Source organism: Centropristis striata, chromosome 15 (genome assembly GCF_030273125.1).
Source record: "Centropristis striata isolate RG_2023a ecotype Rhode Island chromosome 15, C.striata_1.0, whole genome shotgun sequence".
Taxonomy (NCBI): domain Eukaryota; kingdom Metazoa; phylum Chordata; class Actinopteri; order Perciformes; family Serranidae; genus Centropristis; species Centropristis striata.
The window spans coordinates 772,616-784,966 of record NC_081531.1 but is presented as its reverse complement, the minus strand read 5'-3'; the positions used below and the strand labels follow the sequence as shown (position 1 = coordinate 784,966).

General features: G+C 41.6%; 2 protein-coding genes across 2 annotated transcripts in view; both read right to left on the bottom strand.

The window, feature by feature from the left end:
- Window positions 1-6,597: 6,597 nt before the first annotated feature.
- LOC131986902 (odorant receptor 131-2-like) lies at window positions 6,598-7,575 on the bottom strand. The gene has a single exon (XM_059352043.1). The coding sequence runs from the start codon at window positions 7,573-7,575 to the stop codon at window positions 6,598-6,600; it is 978 nt and encodes a 325-aa protein (XP_059208026.1).
- Window positions 7,576-12,102: 4,527 nt separating this feature from the next.
- Window positions 12,103-12,351, bottom strand: part of LOC131986900 (odorant receptor 131-2-like) — a 978-nt gene continuing 729 nt past the window's right edge. The window contains exon 1 of the mRNA XM_059352042.1: window positions 12,103-12,351. This exon is cut by the window's right edge and continues 729 nt beyond it. Coding sequence (XP_059208025.1) covers window positions 12,103-12,351 — 249 coding nt within the window.

The following is a 12,351-nucleotide window of genomic DNA, read 5'->3' as shown; positions in this document are numbered from 1 at the left end:
CATATCAGTAACTGGTGATGTAATGTAACTCCTCCTCTACCATTGTTGTTTGAATTCTGTGGTAGTTGCAGTAGTGGTCGGCTGGTGAAGCTGTGGCATCGAGGTCCCTCCAAAACAACCACTTGACCAATCCAAAGTCAACAACAGCTGTCCAACGTGATGTTAAACCACTGTGTTATAGCATCATAAAACTCTTGAACAACCATCAGTACAATAAAAAAAAACACGTCTGAAATCCTTGCCAGTAAGAATTCATTCAAGATTAACCTATTTTTTTTTAGTTTGATCCATATCCCATATACTAACAGACTGCAGGCAGCCACTAGGAGGTGCTGAAGAAGCTTTGGCTTCAGCTTTAGGAAGCGATCATCTTGTTACTTTATATGAAGTCTTTAGGCCCTTTCATAGTGCGTTCCTGCAGAAGTCCCGCTATATTGCTGTAAAGATCAGTGTGGGCTTTTCGCCTTCGGGCATTCATAGTGCAGTATGGCTTTGCAGAATGAAGTGGGAGGAGAAATTGTGACGTGTAACAGAGCAGGAGCACTGAGTGTACAATTAGCGTCAGGCAGCGGCGGGTCATATCGAAAAAATAATGGGAAAAGATCTGAACGTTGTGCTGTTTCTCGCTGAACAGATACTGCATACATAAGCAAAGATGTTCTGCATTTTGATTAATATGTTACTGTCGGACACAAGTGAGGGACGGGTGTTTGCCACACAAAGAATACGCGGTAAGACGTCATACATTTTCCACCTTGCTGGGATGGCCAATTCATATTGGTCCCACTTCCGACAATCCCACTGATTTTATGCCGCTATGACTACCTCTGAAGGCGTTACAGAGCCGGGATCACTTGATCCCCCCATCAAAATTCACATGTTGCTAGATCCCAACACAGACATACACCTTTGAAGAGGATTTCAGAGCTAGGGTAAAGGATATGTAAGGACTGACCTCAATGTCACTGAATTGTTCAAGTACATAGGAATCACATCCTTCTTTGCACTTGTAAAATTAGACAGCATCCAGGACTACTGGGAAAAAAACCACCATTTTCAGCCAATTTTTTCTAGGCAAAGTCATGACACGTGACAAATATAGGATCATCTTATGGAACATTCACATGAGGGATCCTGAACAAGATGTTGAGAATGATAGAAAGGAGGGAACACCTGATTATGACCACCTGTTCTGCCTGAAGCCCCTTCCTGACAACATCAAAAATGCCTGTACTGCCTTTTACCACCCCAGGAGAAACATTTCAATTGATAAGAGGATGGTGGCTACAAAAGCGCATACAGGCATGACACAATACATGAAAGCTAAACCAACAAAGTGGGGCTTCAAGCTTTTTGTGTTAGCTGACAGCAGCAATGGCTACACTGTGGATTTTTCAGTGTACACTGGAAAATCAGAGTTGGCCTCAGGTGTGGGACTTGCTTTGTAATGTCCCTGATCAAGCCTGGTCACCTGGGTGCTGGCTATCATTTGTTTGTGGACAATTTTTACACCAGTCCGAAACTCTTCTTGGATCTGTAAAGGCTCAACATCGGAGCATGTGGCACTTACAGAGACAATAGATTAAGACTGTCCCCACACACAAACCAATGCATTGAAATAAAGGAACCAAGAGGCTGCATCAGGTGGATCCGCCACAACCCACTTTTTTTTGTGAAGTGGATAGACACAGGTGAGGTAGCTGTCTGCTCCACTATGCACCCTGCATTTTCTGGGAACACTGTAAATAAGAGAATAAAAACTCAGCCCAGTGGCTGGGTGACAAAATCAATACCATGCCCAACACCTGTCAGCATACAATAAAAAACATGGGAGGTGCGGACTTGTCAGATCAGCTGATCCGATACTATTCTGTTCACTACAAGACCATGCGCTGGCACTGGACATTATTTTATCATTTATTGGACACTGCAGCTACAAACAGCTACCTCCTTCACAAGGAGCTCTGCACAGCAAAGCAGCAGCAGCCGATGACTCACAGAGCCTTCGTACAGGAGCTGACAGCCCAGCTGTGTGATGTCACAGTTGCTGTCCCTCCTACCAGGAAACAGTCCAGCCACGTTCCTGTGCCAATTTCTGAAGAAACGGACAAAAGTAAATAGGCAACCGATGGAAGCAGGGGCTGTGTTCATTGCAGGGCAACAAAGCTGGTTCAACAGTCCACTCCCTGGAAATGACATACTGGAAATATAGACTCTGATGTGGCCCTCTGTGTCATTCCAGACAGAAATTGCTTTCAAGTGTGACACAGTTGATGTAGTGTTCTTGTGCAGGGTGTTGCAACTCTGACTAAACACCAAGTTAAACCATTGTCAGTAAAGTCAAATTCGTAGTAAGTTTGACCATCTACTTTCACACTTCTTCGTTAACATGTTGGTGAAAACTGCAAATAAAGCGAAACAAACTTATTTTAACTTAATATTACAACAAACACAGCTGTAAACATGATACACATTGCTGCCTGCTTGTATATAATTGTAAATGAAAACGCTTTTAACTTAGGATATCAAACACATTAATTTATGATATTACTGCTTATATATAAACATGTCAAATGCAAAATCCAACTCATGGCATTGCCTCTATGATGCTTCAGAGTGGATGTGCAGATGCAAACAGGAAGTGACTAAATAGGAATTGATCCAAAAGGAAGTGACTAAACAGGATGTGATATAGTATTAAGTAAAGTTTAACAAATTTATTTTGTAACTTCATTATCTGTTTAAGTATTCATCCACCTCTTGTTACCAACAAATTATCTAAAGTAATTTCCCCATCTGACCTATGTGAGGTCACTTAGAACTCCATCAATAAACATGTGTCTTTAGTTCAGTCCTTTGGCAGAAGAAGAACAAGTTCTACAATTGGCCTCAGAAAGGTCTTCACACTGCCCTGGTTGGTTGTCTTCACTTCAACCTTTCTTCCATGGCCATCCAGTCCAGGGAATGTGGCAGTGTCCTTGTTCATGGGCCAGCAGTTGCAGGCGGTCTGCTTTTCCTTAAGCAGATCTAGATCTCCAACTTGAAGGTTTCTGCGTGGCACTGTCCACTTTTGACTGGGTTGCAAGGAAGGTAAGTATTCTCGACTCCAGCGGTTCCAGAAGTGGTTTGCAAGAGCCTGAACTTGTCTCCATTGCTTTGTGTAGAGATCCTTGTCTGAGAAGTCACCAGGTGGAACTCCCAACTTCTGTGTGAGGAGCATTGATGGTGAGAGGATGAAGGGCTTTTCTGGGTCTGTCGACACAGGTATGAGTGGTCTTTCATTTACAATTGGAGTGACTTCGGCCATTAGTGTGCAAAGCACTTCATGGGTCAGGCGAGTGTTAAGCTGTAGAAACATGGAATCAAAGATTCTTCTGTCAGTGCCGATCATACGCTCCCATGAGCCTCCCATGAGAGAGGCATGTAGTGGGTTGAATTCCCAGCTGCATCCCTGCTCTCTGAGGTACCTCTGCACTGTCTTGTCCATCTCAAGCTCCTTGCACGCTCCAATGAAATTGGTTCCACTATGTGATTGAAGCTGTTTTGCTGAGCCTCTAAGTGCAAAGAACCGCCTGAGAGCGTTAATGCAGCCAGGGTTGGATGAGATTCGCCCTGAGATGCTGAAGGCTCCGGACACTGTTGGGCTGTCATGGTTGACACGCCTCTTCAGTGTTGCGTGGAGGTCTGGGACAGTGCCAGTGGAGTGGCAGACCGGGGTGGTGGTTCCCATTTTCAAAAAGGGGACCGGAGGGTGTGTTCCAATTACCGTGGAATCACACTTCTCAGCCTTCCCGGAAAAGTCTACTCCAGGGTGCTGAAAAGGAGGCTCCGGCCGATTGTCGAACCTAAGATTCAGGAGGAACAATGCGACTTCCGTCCTGGCCTTTTGGGCCATTGGGATGAGAGTTAGCACGTCCAAGTCTGAGGCCATGGTTCTCTGCCGGAAAATGGTGGACTGCCCCCTCTGGGTGGGGAGAGAGTTACTGCCTCAAGTGAAGGAGTTCAAGTATCTCGGGGTCTTGTTCACGAGTGAGGGTAGAACGGAGCGTGAGATGGACAGGCGGTTTGGTGTGGCGTCAGCAGTGATGCGGGCGTTGTACCGGACCGTCGTGGTGAAGAAGGAGCAGAGCCGGAAGGCAAAGCTCTCGATTTACCGCTCCATCTACGTTCCAACCCTCACCTATGGTTATGAACTTTGGGTAGTGACCGAAAGAGCAAGATCGCGGATACAAGCGGCTGAAATGAGCTTCCTCTAGGGTGGCTGGGCTCAGCCTTAAAGATACGGGGAGGAGCTCAGACATCCGGAGGGAGCTCGGAGTAGAGCCGCTGCTCCTTCGCGTCGAAAGGAGTCAGCTGAGGTGGCTTGGGCATCTGGTAAGGATCCTCCCGGGCTTCCCGTTAGAGGTGTTCTGGGCACGTCCAACTGATAGGAGGCCCCGGGGAAGACCCAGAACACGGTGGCGGGATTATATCTCTCTCCTGGCCTGGGAACTCCTCAGGGTCCCCCAGGAGGAGCTGGACGTTGTGGCTGGGGAGAGGGACGTCTGGAATGCCCTGCTTAGCCTGCTGCCCCCGTGACCCGGCCCCGGATAAGCGGAAGAAAATGGATGGATGGAAGGATGGATGAATTGACCAGCATCTTGCCTCCCAATATCCACAGTCCTGCTGCACTGATTGCTCCTTCCATCAGGTGATGGCCTTGGTGTTTGACCCTTTTGTGGTGATGTCGTGTGAGCAATAAGGAGATGTTACTATCTCTGGGCAGAATTATAGGATTCTTTTCAGCAGTTCTGAGGTAAGCATGCTTTAGTCTGCCTCTGACACAAATCAGATCATTCTCCAAAGTTGGGCACAGTTTTTGCAAAGGGCTGCCTTTGGATACTTGTTTGTTGGCTCGGAGGTTGGACAGTTCCTTTGCAAAAGCTGCCTTTTGTGTTGCCATGAGTATAATTTTTCTTGCTTGGGCTGTTGAAAAACAATATATGTTGCATCTATGCCAGCCTTTGCATTTGCTGTCCTGGTTTCAATGTTTGTAGCATCTTGCAATGTGGATGAGTAATGCTACTCCCCTGACTAGGGAGGTGAAGGTAGAAAAACGGTGAAACCGGTCAGGGGTAAGTATTGCGTCTTTCAGGTGTGTAGCACCTCAGCTTCAGATAGTAGGGATACCAAACCATCATCGACGTAGAAGTGCTTTTCCACAAACTTGACAGTATACACACTGTGCTTTTGTGCACCTTCTCCAATGGCCCTTCGCAGCCCGTATATGACTACTGCAGGTGATGGCTTGTTGCCAAAAACATGAACATTCATCCTGTACTCAATAATTTGTTGAGTACAGGGTTAATTGTTGATGTGATTGTCCTTGTGCCATAAGATCTTCACACACCAAAAAACACTGGAACATTTGCTGGATGTCTGCCATAATTGCAACCTTTTCTTTCTGAAAGTGTAGCAGGACACAGTTATTAAGATCTGGGCCTGTGAGGAGCACGTCATTTGACACAGTTGAGCTATTCTTACAGGAAGGGAGAAAAACATCTCAACTTATTTGCAAATGAATGTAAATATATTTTGATTTGTATGATGTAGAGTGTTTATTTGTTTTCCCCTTGATCCCCAAGACCTAAAAATAAACATTCAGTTGAAAAAGACCATTGCTTTTATGTTTTTTTGTGTGGTTTGACGATATTTCTGGGAAATTAAATTTCCGATTTATTTGTTCCTTTGTCTTCAGGGTTATATAACTTTTTGCACATTCATGTGACATAAAAACAGAAGCCATATTCTCGTAGCACTGGTAGTCCTGAAAAAAAGGGTGTATATTACTGCATCAAAGGGTTGAAGAAATACATGCATTAAACAAAAAAAATAAACAGGTGGAAAAAAACAGGAAAAATGGCTAAGACTCTGACCCATATTCATCCTTTAACATTGTGCTATTTTAGTTTTAGTTATATAAATTGTTTTTCCACAAGTTTTGAAAAAAACTGTGTTCAAGGTATAGAAGTTTAAATATGCAAGACTCATATTGACATTTTAATCTTTTGGTGGGTATTTTAGTTGTTTTCCACAATGTCATTGCAGGTTTGCAGAATACACAAATCACATCTGAGAATAATCGTTTGTGTCGGTATTCTGTTCAAATATTCTCCATTCTTAACAAATACACTGAAACTGAAAATCACTGACATCACTGAGAACATTCTCTGATGTAGTCTAGTGTTAACACATCTATTTGTTTTCGATTGCATTGTATCTCTACTTTAAAGCTTTTAGTGGATTATGCCATTTGTAAATTACAAAAACTGCACTTGTGTATCAAATTTATATTTCTTCTCCTCACAAATGATCAGATATTTAAAGCTCATACATATTGAACAATAATACAGGTCTCATCATTTTATTCATGTTTATCCTGTGGCTTTGGTGACACTTTCCTCACTAGTGGCTGCTATGTCACTGCTAACCTATGAATTAAATAATTAGTTCACCAACATTGCAAAACAACAAATGAATAGTATGCATCATATTCTTGATTTACTTTTTTTTAATTAACATATTCTGTTGAATATGTATCTATGAAGTAATAAGTATTCAGATCTTTGCCTTGGCTCGGACAACTGGGTGGGAAAGTGAGCCTCTCCACTGACAGCAAAGATTGTAAACAAGGATCGGTCTGATGGTCTGGTCTCTGATTCCATAGATAAGAGAACTCAGACATCTGGGAAAGATGATAATACACACATAAAGAAATCTTTGTATGTGCACAAATGTTATAATGTCTAAGACTTTATAGATAGCAATAAGCAGTGGGTTGTATATTGTTGAAGACAGACTGAGGCCCAGCTGCACCAGATGTAACAGCAGTGTGTTACGAGCCTTTTGGGTTGAAGCTTTGTCTGTGGAAGCTGACCTGGCTGCTATTATCACACCAATATAGGAGGAAGTGACTACCACACCAGCTGAAACAAACAGAGAATAAGTGGAGGCTTCAAAATAAACAACAGACATTGTGCCAAGCAACATAGTTTCTAAGGCACAAAAATCTTTCATCTGCAGGCTCTCTAGGTCTTCAAATGGAAAATCTAAAAGTAAAACAACTCTTGTGAGAACATTTAGTGAACTGATGGTCCAAACCACAAATATTGATAATTCTGTGTTTCTGATGGTGATGATGGTAGAGTGCCTCAGTGGGTAGCACACAGCCACAAATCTCTCCAGAGACATCACCACCAGTGTGAGAGGAGAGATTACATTTGTGAGATTGGCAAGCATAGTGAGAACACCACATACAGGATATGTCAACAATATACTACAAGCAGCCAGTATGTATAATAACTGACTCAGAGCCATCTGTACAGTGTCTGCAAAAAGGAGGTTAAACAGAAGAACATAACGTGAAGTCTCACGGAACACAGTTTTACTCCTCAAGGTGAATAACATGGTCCCATTAATGAAGAGAAACACACAGCATGACATTGTAGACAAAACTGAAAACAATACTCGTGCAAAGTACCCCTGATACTGCAGTCCAACCGTGCTGTTGGTCTGAGACTGATTTTCATATGACATCTGACAGAAGCATTACATAAATCAACAATATTTGCCACAGTTAATTTTGTTCAATATCGTTTCTATAACAGTTAAGATCCAGGGTGTCTGGTTAATTCAAAAGCAAAATAATAAAAGTTATCACAGGTGGTTAGAGGCAGTGTCTGTTTAAATGCAAGCAGCGCTTGTCTGCAGGGTTATGAGCTCAGTCATAACACCCGGTTCATGTGACACCACCACATTTAAACATGAGTAACATTGGTGATGTAATGTAACTCCTCCTCTACCATTAGTGTTTTAATTCCATGGTAGTTACAGTACTGATCGTCTGCTGAAGATGTGGTATCAAGGTCCCTCCAAAAAACCAACTTGACCAATCATAGGTCAACAGCAGCTATTCAATGTGATGTTACACTCCCGTGTTTTGGGATCATAAAACTGACTTTAAAAAATTAAAATAATATGAACACTTGAAGAACCATTAGCGTGGTTACAAAAAACCCTAATTAAAATGTCTGAAACCCTTGCTGACGAGAATTTTTTTGAACATGAACCTAAATTTCTTAGTTTGGTCCATATCCCATCTACTAACAGACTGCAGTCAGCCACTCAGAGGTGCTGAAGATGTTGTGGCTTCAGCTTTAGGAAGCAATCATCTTGTCACTTTAAATGTAACATTATGTGAACAATAAGCAAGAGGCAGCAGCAGGTGATTTAAAAACAGTAATGGCAGAAGAACTGGATGTCCTGCTGTTTCTCGCCGAACAGATACTGCAAACTTAGGCAAAGATGTTCTGCATCTTGATTTACATGTTTCGGTTACTGTCGGACTCGAGTGAGGGACTGTTGTTTGTCACAAACAATACGTGATAAGTCGTCACACAATACGTCACATTTTACACCTTGCCGGGATAGACGATTCATATTGGTCCCGCTTCCAACAGTCCCACCAATTTTACGCCTTACACAGCGCTTTCATAGATTTAAGGATGCCTCTTTACAGATAAATTATACTTTACAATGGGTCCTCAATTATGCTGGGATTTGATTTACAGGGATTAATTTACAGTTATAGGATGCTCACACAGGGCACCAAATATATAGGGATTTTAGGATGCCTCATTACCAATAAATTATTCCTTGCACTGTGGGCACTAATATTGTAGGTATTTTATCTCTTACAGTTGTAGGATGTCTCGTGCCGGAGCATCAGTATTATAAAAAGGGCCTTAACATAATGCTATATGTTAAAGAAGAAGAGAAAAAAGAACCGCATTTAAAAATTTTTTTTTATAAGTATATATGTTAGGTGACCATGACTTAACCGAGGTATTGTTGGAAGAGATAGGTCTTCAGCCTGCGGCGGAAGATGTACAGGCTGTCTGAGGTCCTGATGTCGGTGGGGAGCTCGTTCCACCATTTGGGAGCCAAGACAGAGAAAAGTCTGGAGGAGGTTTTGAGGCGAGTTGACCCACGCAAGGTGGGAGTCGCCAGCTGTTTGGCTGATGCAGAGCGGAGAGGACGGGCAGGGGTGTAGGGTTTGACAAGGTCCTGGATGTAAGTAGGACCTGAACCGTTTGCAGCAGAGTCAGCCAGAGCTAGAGTCTTGAAGCGTATCCGCGCAGCCACCGGTAGCCAGTGGAGGGAGCGGAGGAGGGGTGTTGTGTGTGAAAATTTGGGAAGATTGAAGACCAATCGAGCAGCTGCATTCTGCATGAGTTGTAGAGGTCGGATGGCTTTGGCAGGCAGACCTGCCATGAGGGAGTTGCAGTAGTCCAGGCGTGAGATGACCAGCGCCTGGACCAGGACCTGAGCTGCCTTCTGGGTGAGAAACGGGCGGATTCTCCTGATGTTATGCAGCAAGAATCTGCAAGATCTGGTAGTGGCGGTGATGTTTGTTGAGAGGGACAGTTGGTTGTCAAGAGTCGCGCCAAGGTTTTTGGCGGTTTTTGTGGAGACAACCACTGTGTTCTGGACAGTGATGTGGAGGTCAGTGGTGGGGGAGCCCTTCCCTGGGAGGTAGAGTAGCTCAGTCTAAGTTACTAAACTATCAATTTGGAACACTGAATGATAATTAACCGAATAATTATAATCAAATTACCATATTCATATTTAGTAGTGGTTAAAGGAATTTGGAATTATTTTCATAGAAGAGGTTGGCATATTGATTGTAGTGTACAACATTAAATGGACAGCATGTATAATCCAAAAAAATATTTATTCTAAATAAACAAAGTAAGGCAAACAAGAGCATACAATCTATGGAGTTTAGAGATTATACAGTCTAATCTTATGAGTTTTTACAATGTAAGGTTGCAAAACAGGAAAGCTGTGTGTGTCTGTGTCTGTCTGTGTGTGTGTGTGTGTGTGTGTGTGTGTGTGTGTGTGTGTGTTTTTATGTGTATATGTTTTTATGTGTCTGGAGCTGCATGTCTTCAGTACAAAGGGTCGTAAAACGAGACAGTGTTGGTGTGAAGGGTTGGCCCGTCCTGTCTTTAAGGATAATGGACCATGTGTTGTAGTGTGAGCTTCTACAGCGCTTCATGTCTGTTAAATGCCAATTTAAAGTATATTGTATGTGAATTGTGTGAGGAAATCAAGTAGACCACCTTTGGTGTCAAAGGTCTCTTGACCAATGATGTGATTTGTGGGTGTCATAATCGCAGTGAACTGTGGTTCTTTGTTCTAACCTCAACACGTTTTGAAGGCAGAGCAACTTTCGCTCTCATTGACATCCTAGTTTTTTAGCCTCCCTTGTCTGTAGGCCATGTGGCAATATTGATAACTCAGGCGGTCATCTTGCTTTTGTTCAAATCATGTAGACTTGCACACACACGCACAAACGTACACACACACACACACACACACATATTCACACCTGTAAATAGACAGCTTTGGTTAGATATTGTGTGTTTTGTATTAATTATGAATTCATGATTTTTGGAACACACATGCTGTCCATTTTATTGAGTGATGCCACCTCCTCCATAGGAATAACTCCAGATTACGAAAATTTAATGAAAATTGATATGGTAGTTTGATTATGACTATTAAGTTGATTATAATCAGACCTTTAAACTGATGGTTTAGTAACATTATGAGACTTATTTGTTTAAATTGGCTGTCTGTCCTCTGATTAACAGAATGGTGGCCCATCTAGAGGTGACTTAGAGGAAATCAAATCATAATAATTTATATAATTAATATTTATTTTTTATAATTAATAATAAATTCCAAAAGCCATCTTAACACACGTTTGAATAGTGAGACCCACATAAGTGTTGCTCAGGTTTGAGGCATAGTAATCCCAACAACCACTTCCAAATGAGAGAAAGGCACTTCTGTTGATTCAATAATAACAGTTTCTGGTCCCATAATGGAACTGATGAAGAAATTCGGGTCTCGCCAACCTGACCATAAGGTTTCTCTACGCTGTAAAAGTATCAAACTTTTTCAGCAATGCAGCAGCTAAATTTGACCTTCGAGAGAACACTTATGACAGCTTACAGTCTTGATTCACGAACTTGTAAATAACGGCCAGCATGATGCACAAATCTTTGATGGAAACAAGCCTGATGAGTGTTTTGAATAGTTTGTATAGCAGCAGAGGACATCTACGTAAATGATCTCAATAAAGATTTGTTGTCCATTGAGGCCAAAATATAGTACCTTCCCCAACTTTGATCTCTGTAGAAAAAGCCGGATGGAAGAACTGTCCATAAGAATTAACTCATTGAAAACCTTTAAAGCCCAGAGACATCATAATGCATTATAATCCATGCCCTGATGGCACCTACAAAAGTTACTAACCTACAATTTAATGACCCATATTCATCCTTTAACATTGTGGTACTTTAGTTTTAGTGATATAAATTTTCTAGGAGTTTTGAAAAACTGTGTACAAGGTATAGAAGTTTAAATATGCAATACTAGATATTGACATTTTAATCTTTTGGTGAGTATTTTAGTTATTTTCAACAATGTCATTGCAAGTTTGCAGAATGTACAATCACATCTGAGAATAATCATTAGTGTGGATATTATCTTCAAATATTCTCCATTCTTTACAAATACACTGAAACTGAATAAGCTCCTGACATCACTGAGAACATTCTCTGAAGTAGTCTAGTGTTAACACATCTATTTTTTTTTCTCGATTGTATTGTATCTCTACTTTAAATCTTTTAGTGGATTATGCCATTTGTAAATTACAAAAATTGCACTTGCTTTTGTATCAAATTAATATTTCTTCTCCTCACACATTATCAGATATTTAAAGCTCATACATCTTGAACAGTAATAGCGTTCTCATAACTTTATTCATGTTCATCCTGTGGCTTTGGTGACACTTTCCCTCCTCACTAGTGGCTGCTATGTTACTGCTGAGTTGTAAATTAGAGATTTACTTCACACATGTTGCAAAACAACAAATAAACATTCTGCATCAAATCCTACTTAAAGAGCAACACTGCAGAGACTTAATTTAAGTTTTTACAAAAATGAACATATTTTGTTGAAAATATTATGTCTCTATGAAATAATAAGTATTCAGATCTTTGCCTTGGCCGGGACAACTGGGTGGGAAAGTGAGCCTCTCAACTGACAGCAAAGATTGTAAACAAGGATCGGTCTGATGGTCTGGTCTCTGATTCCATAGATGAGAGAACTTAGACATTTTGGAAAGATGATAAAACACAAATAAAGAAATATTTGTATTTGCAGAAATGTTACCCTGTCTAAGACTTTATATATAGCCATAACCAGTGGGTTGTATATGGTTGAAGACAGACTGAGGCC

Bases quoted from the DNA above. Each gene is read 5' to 3' on its own strand.
- LOC131986902 (XM_059352043.1), bottom strand. From the start codon at position 7,575: ATGTCATATGAAAATCAGTCTCAGACCAACAGCACGGTTGGACTGCAG.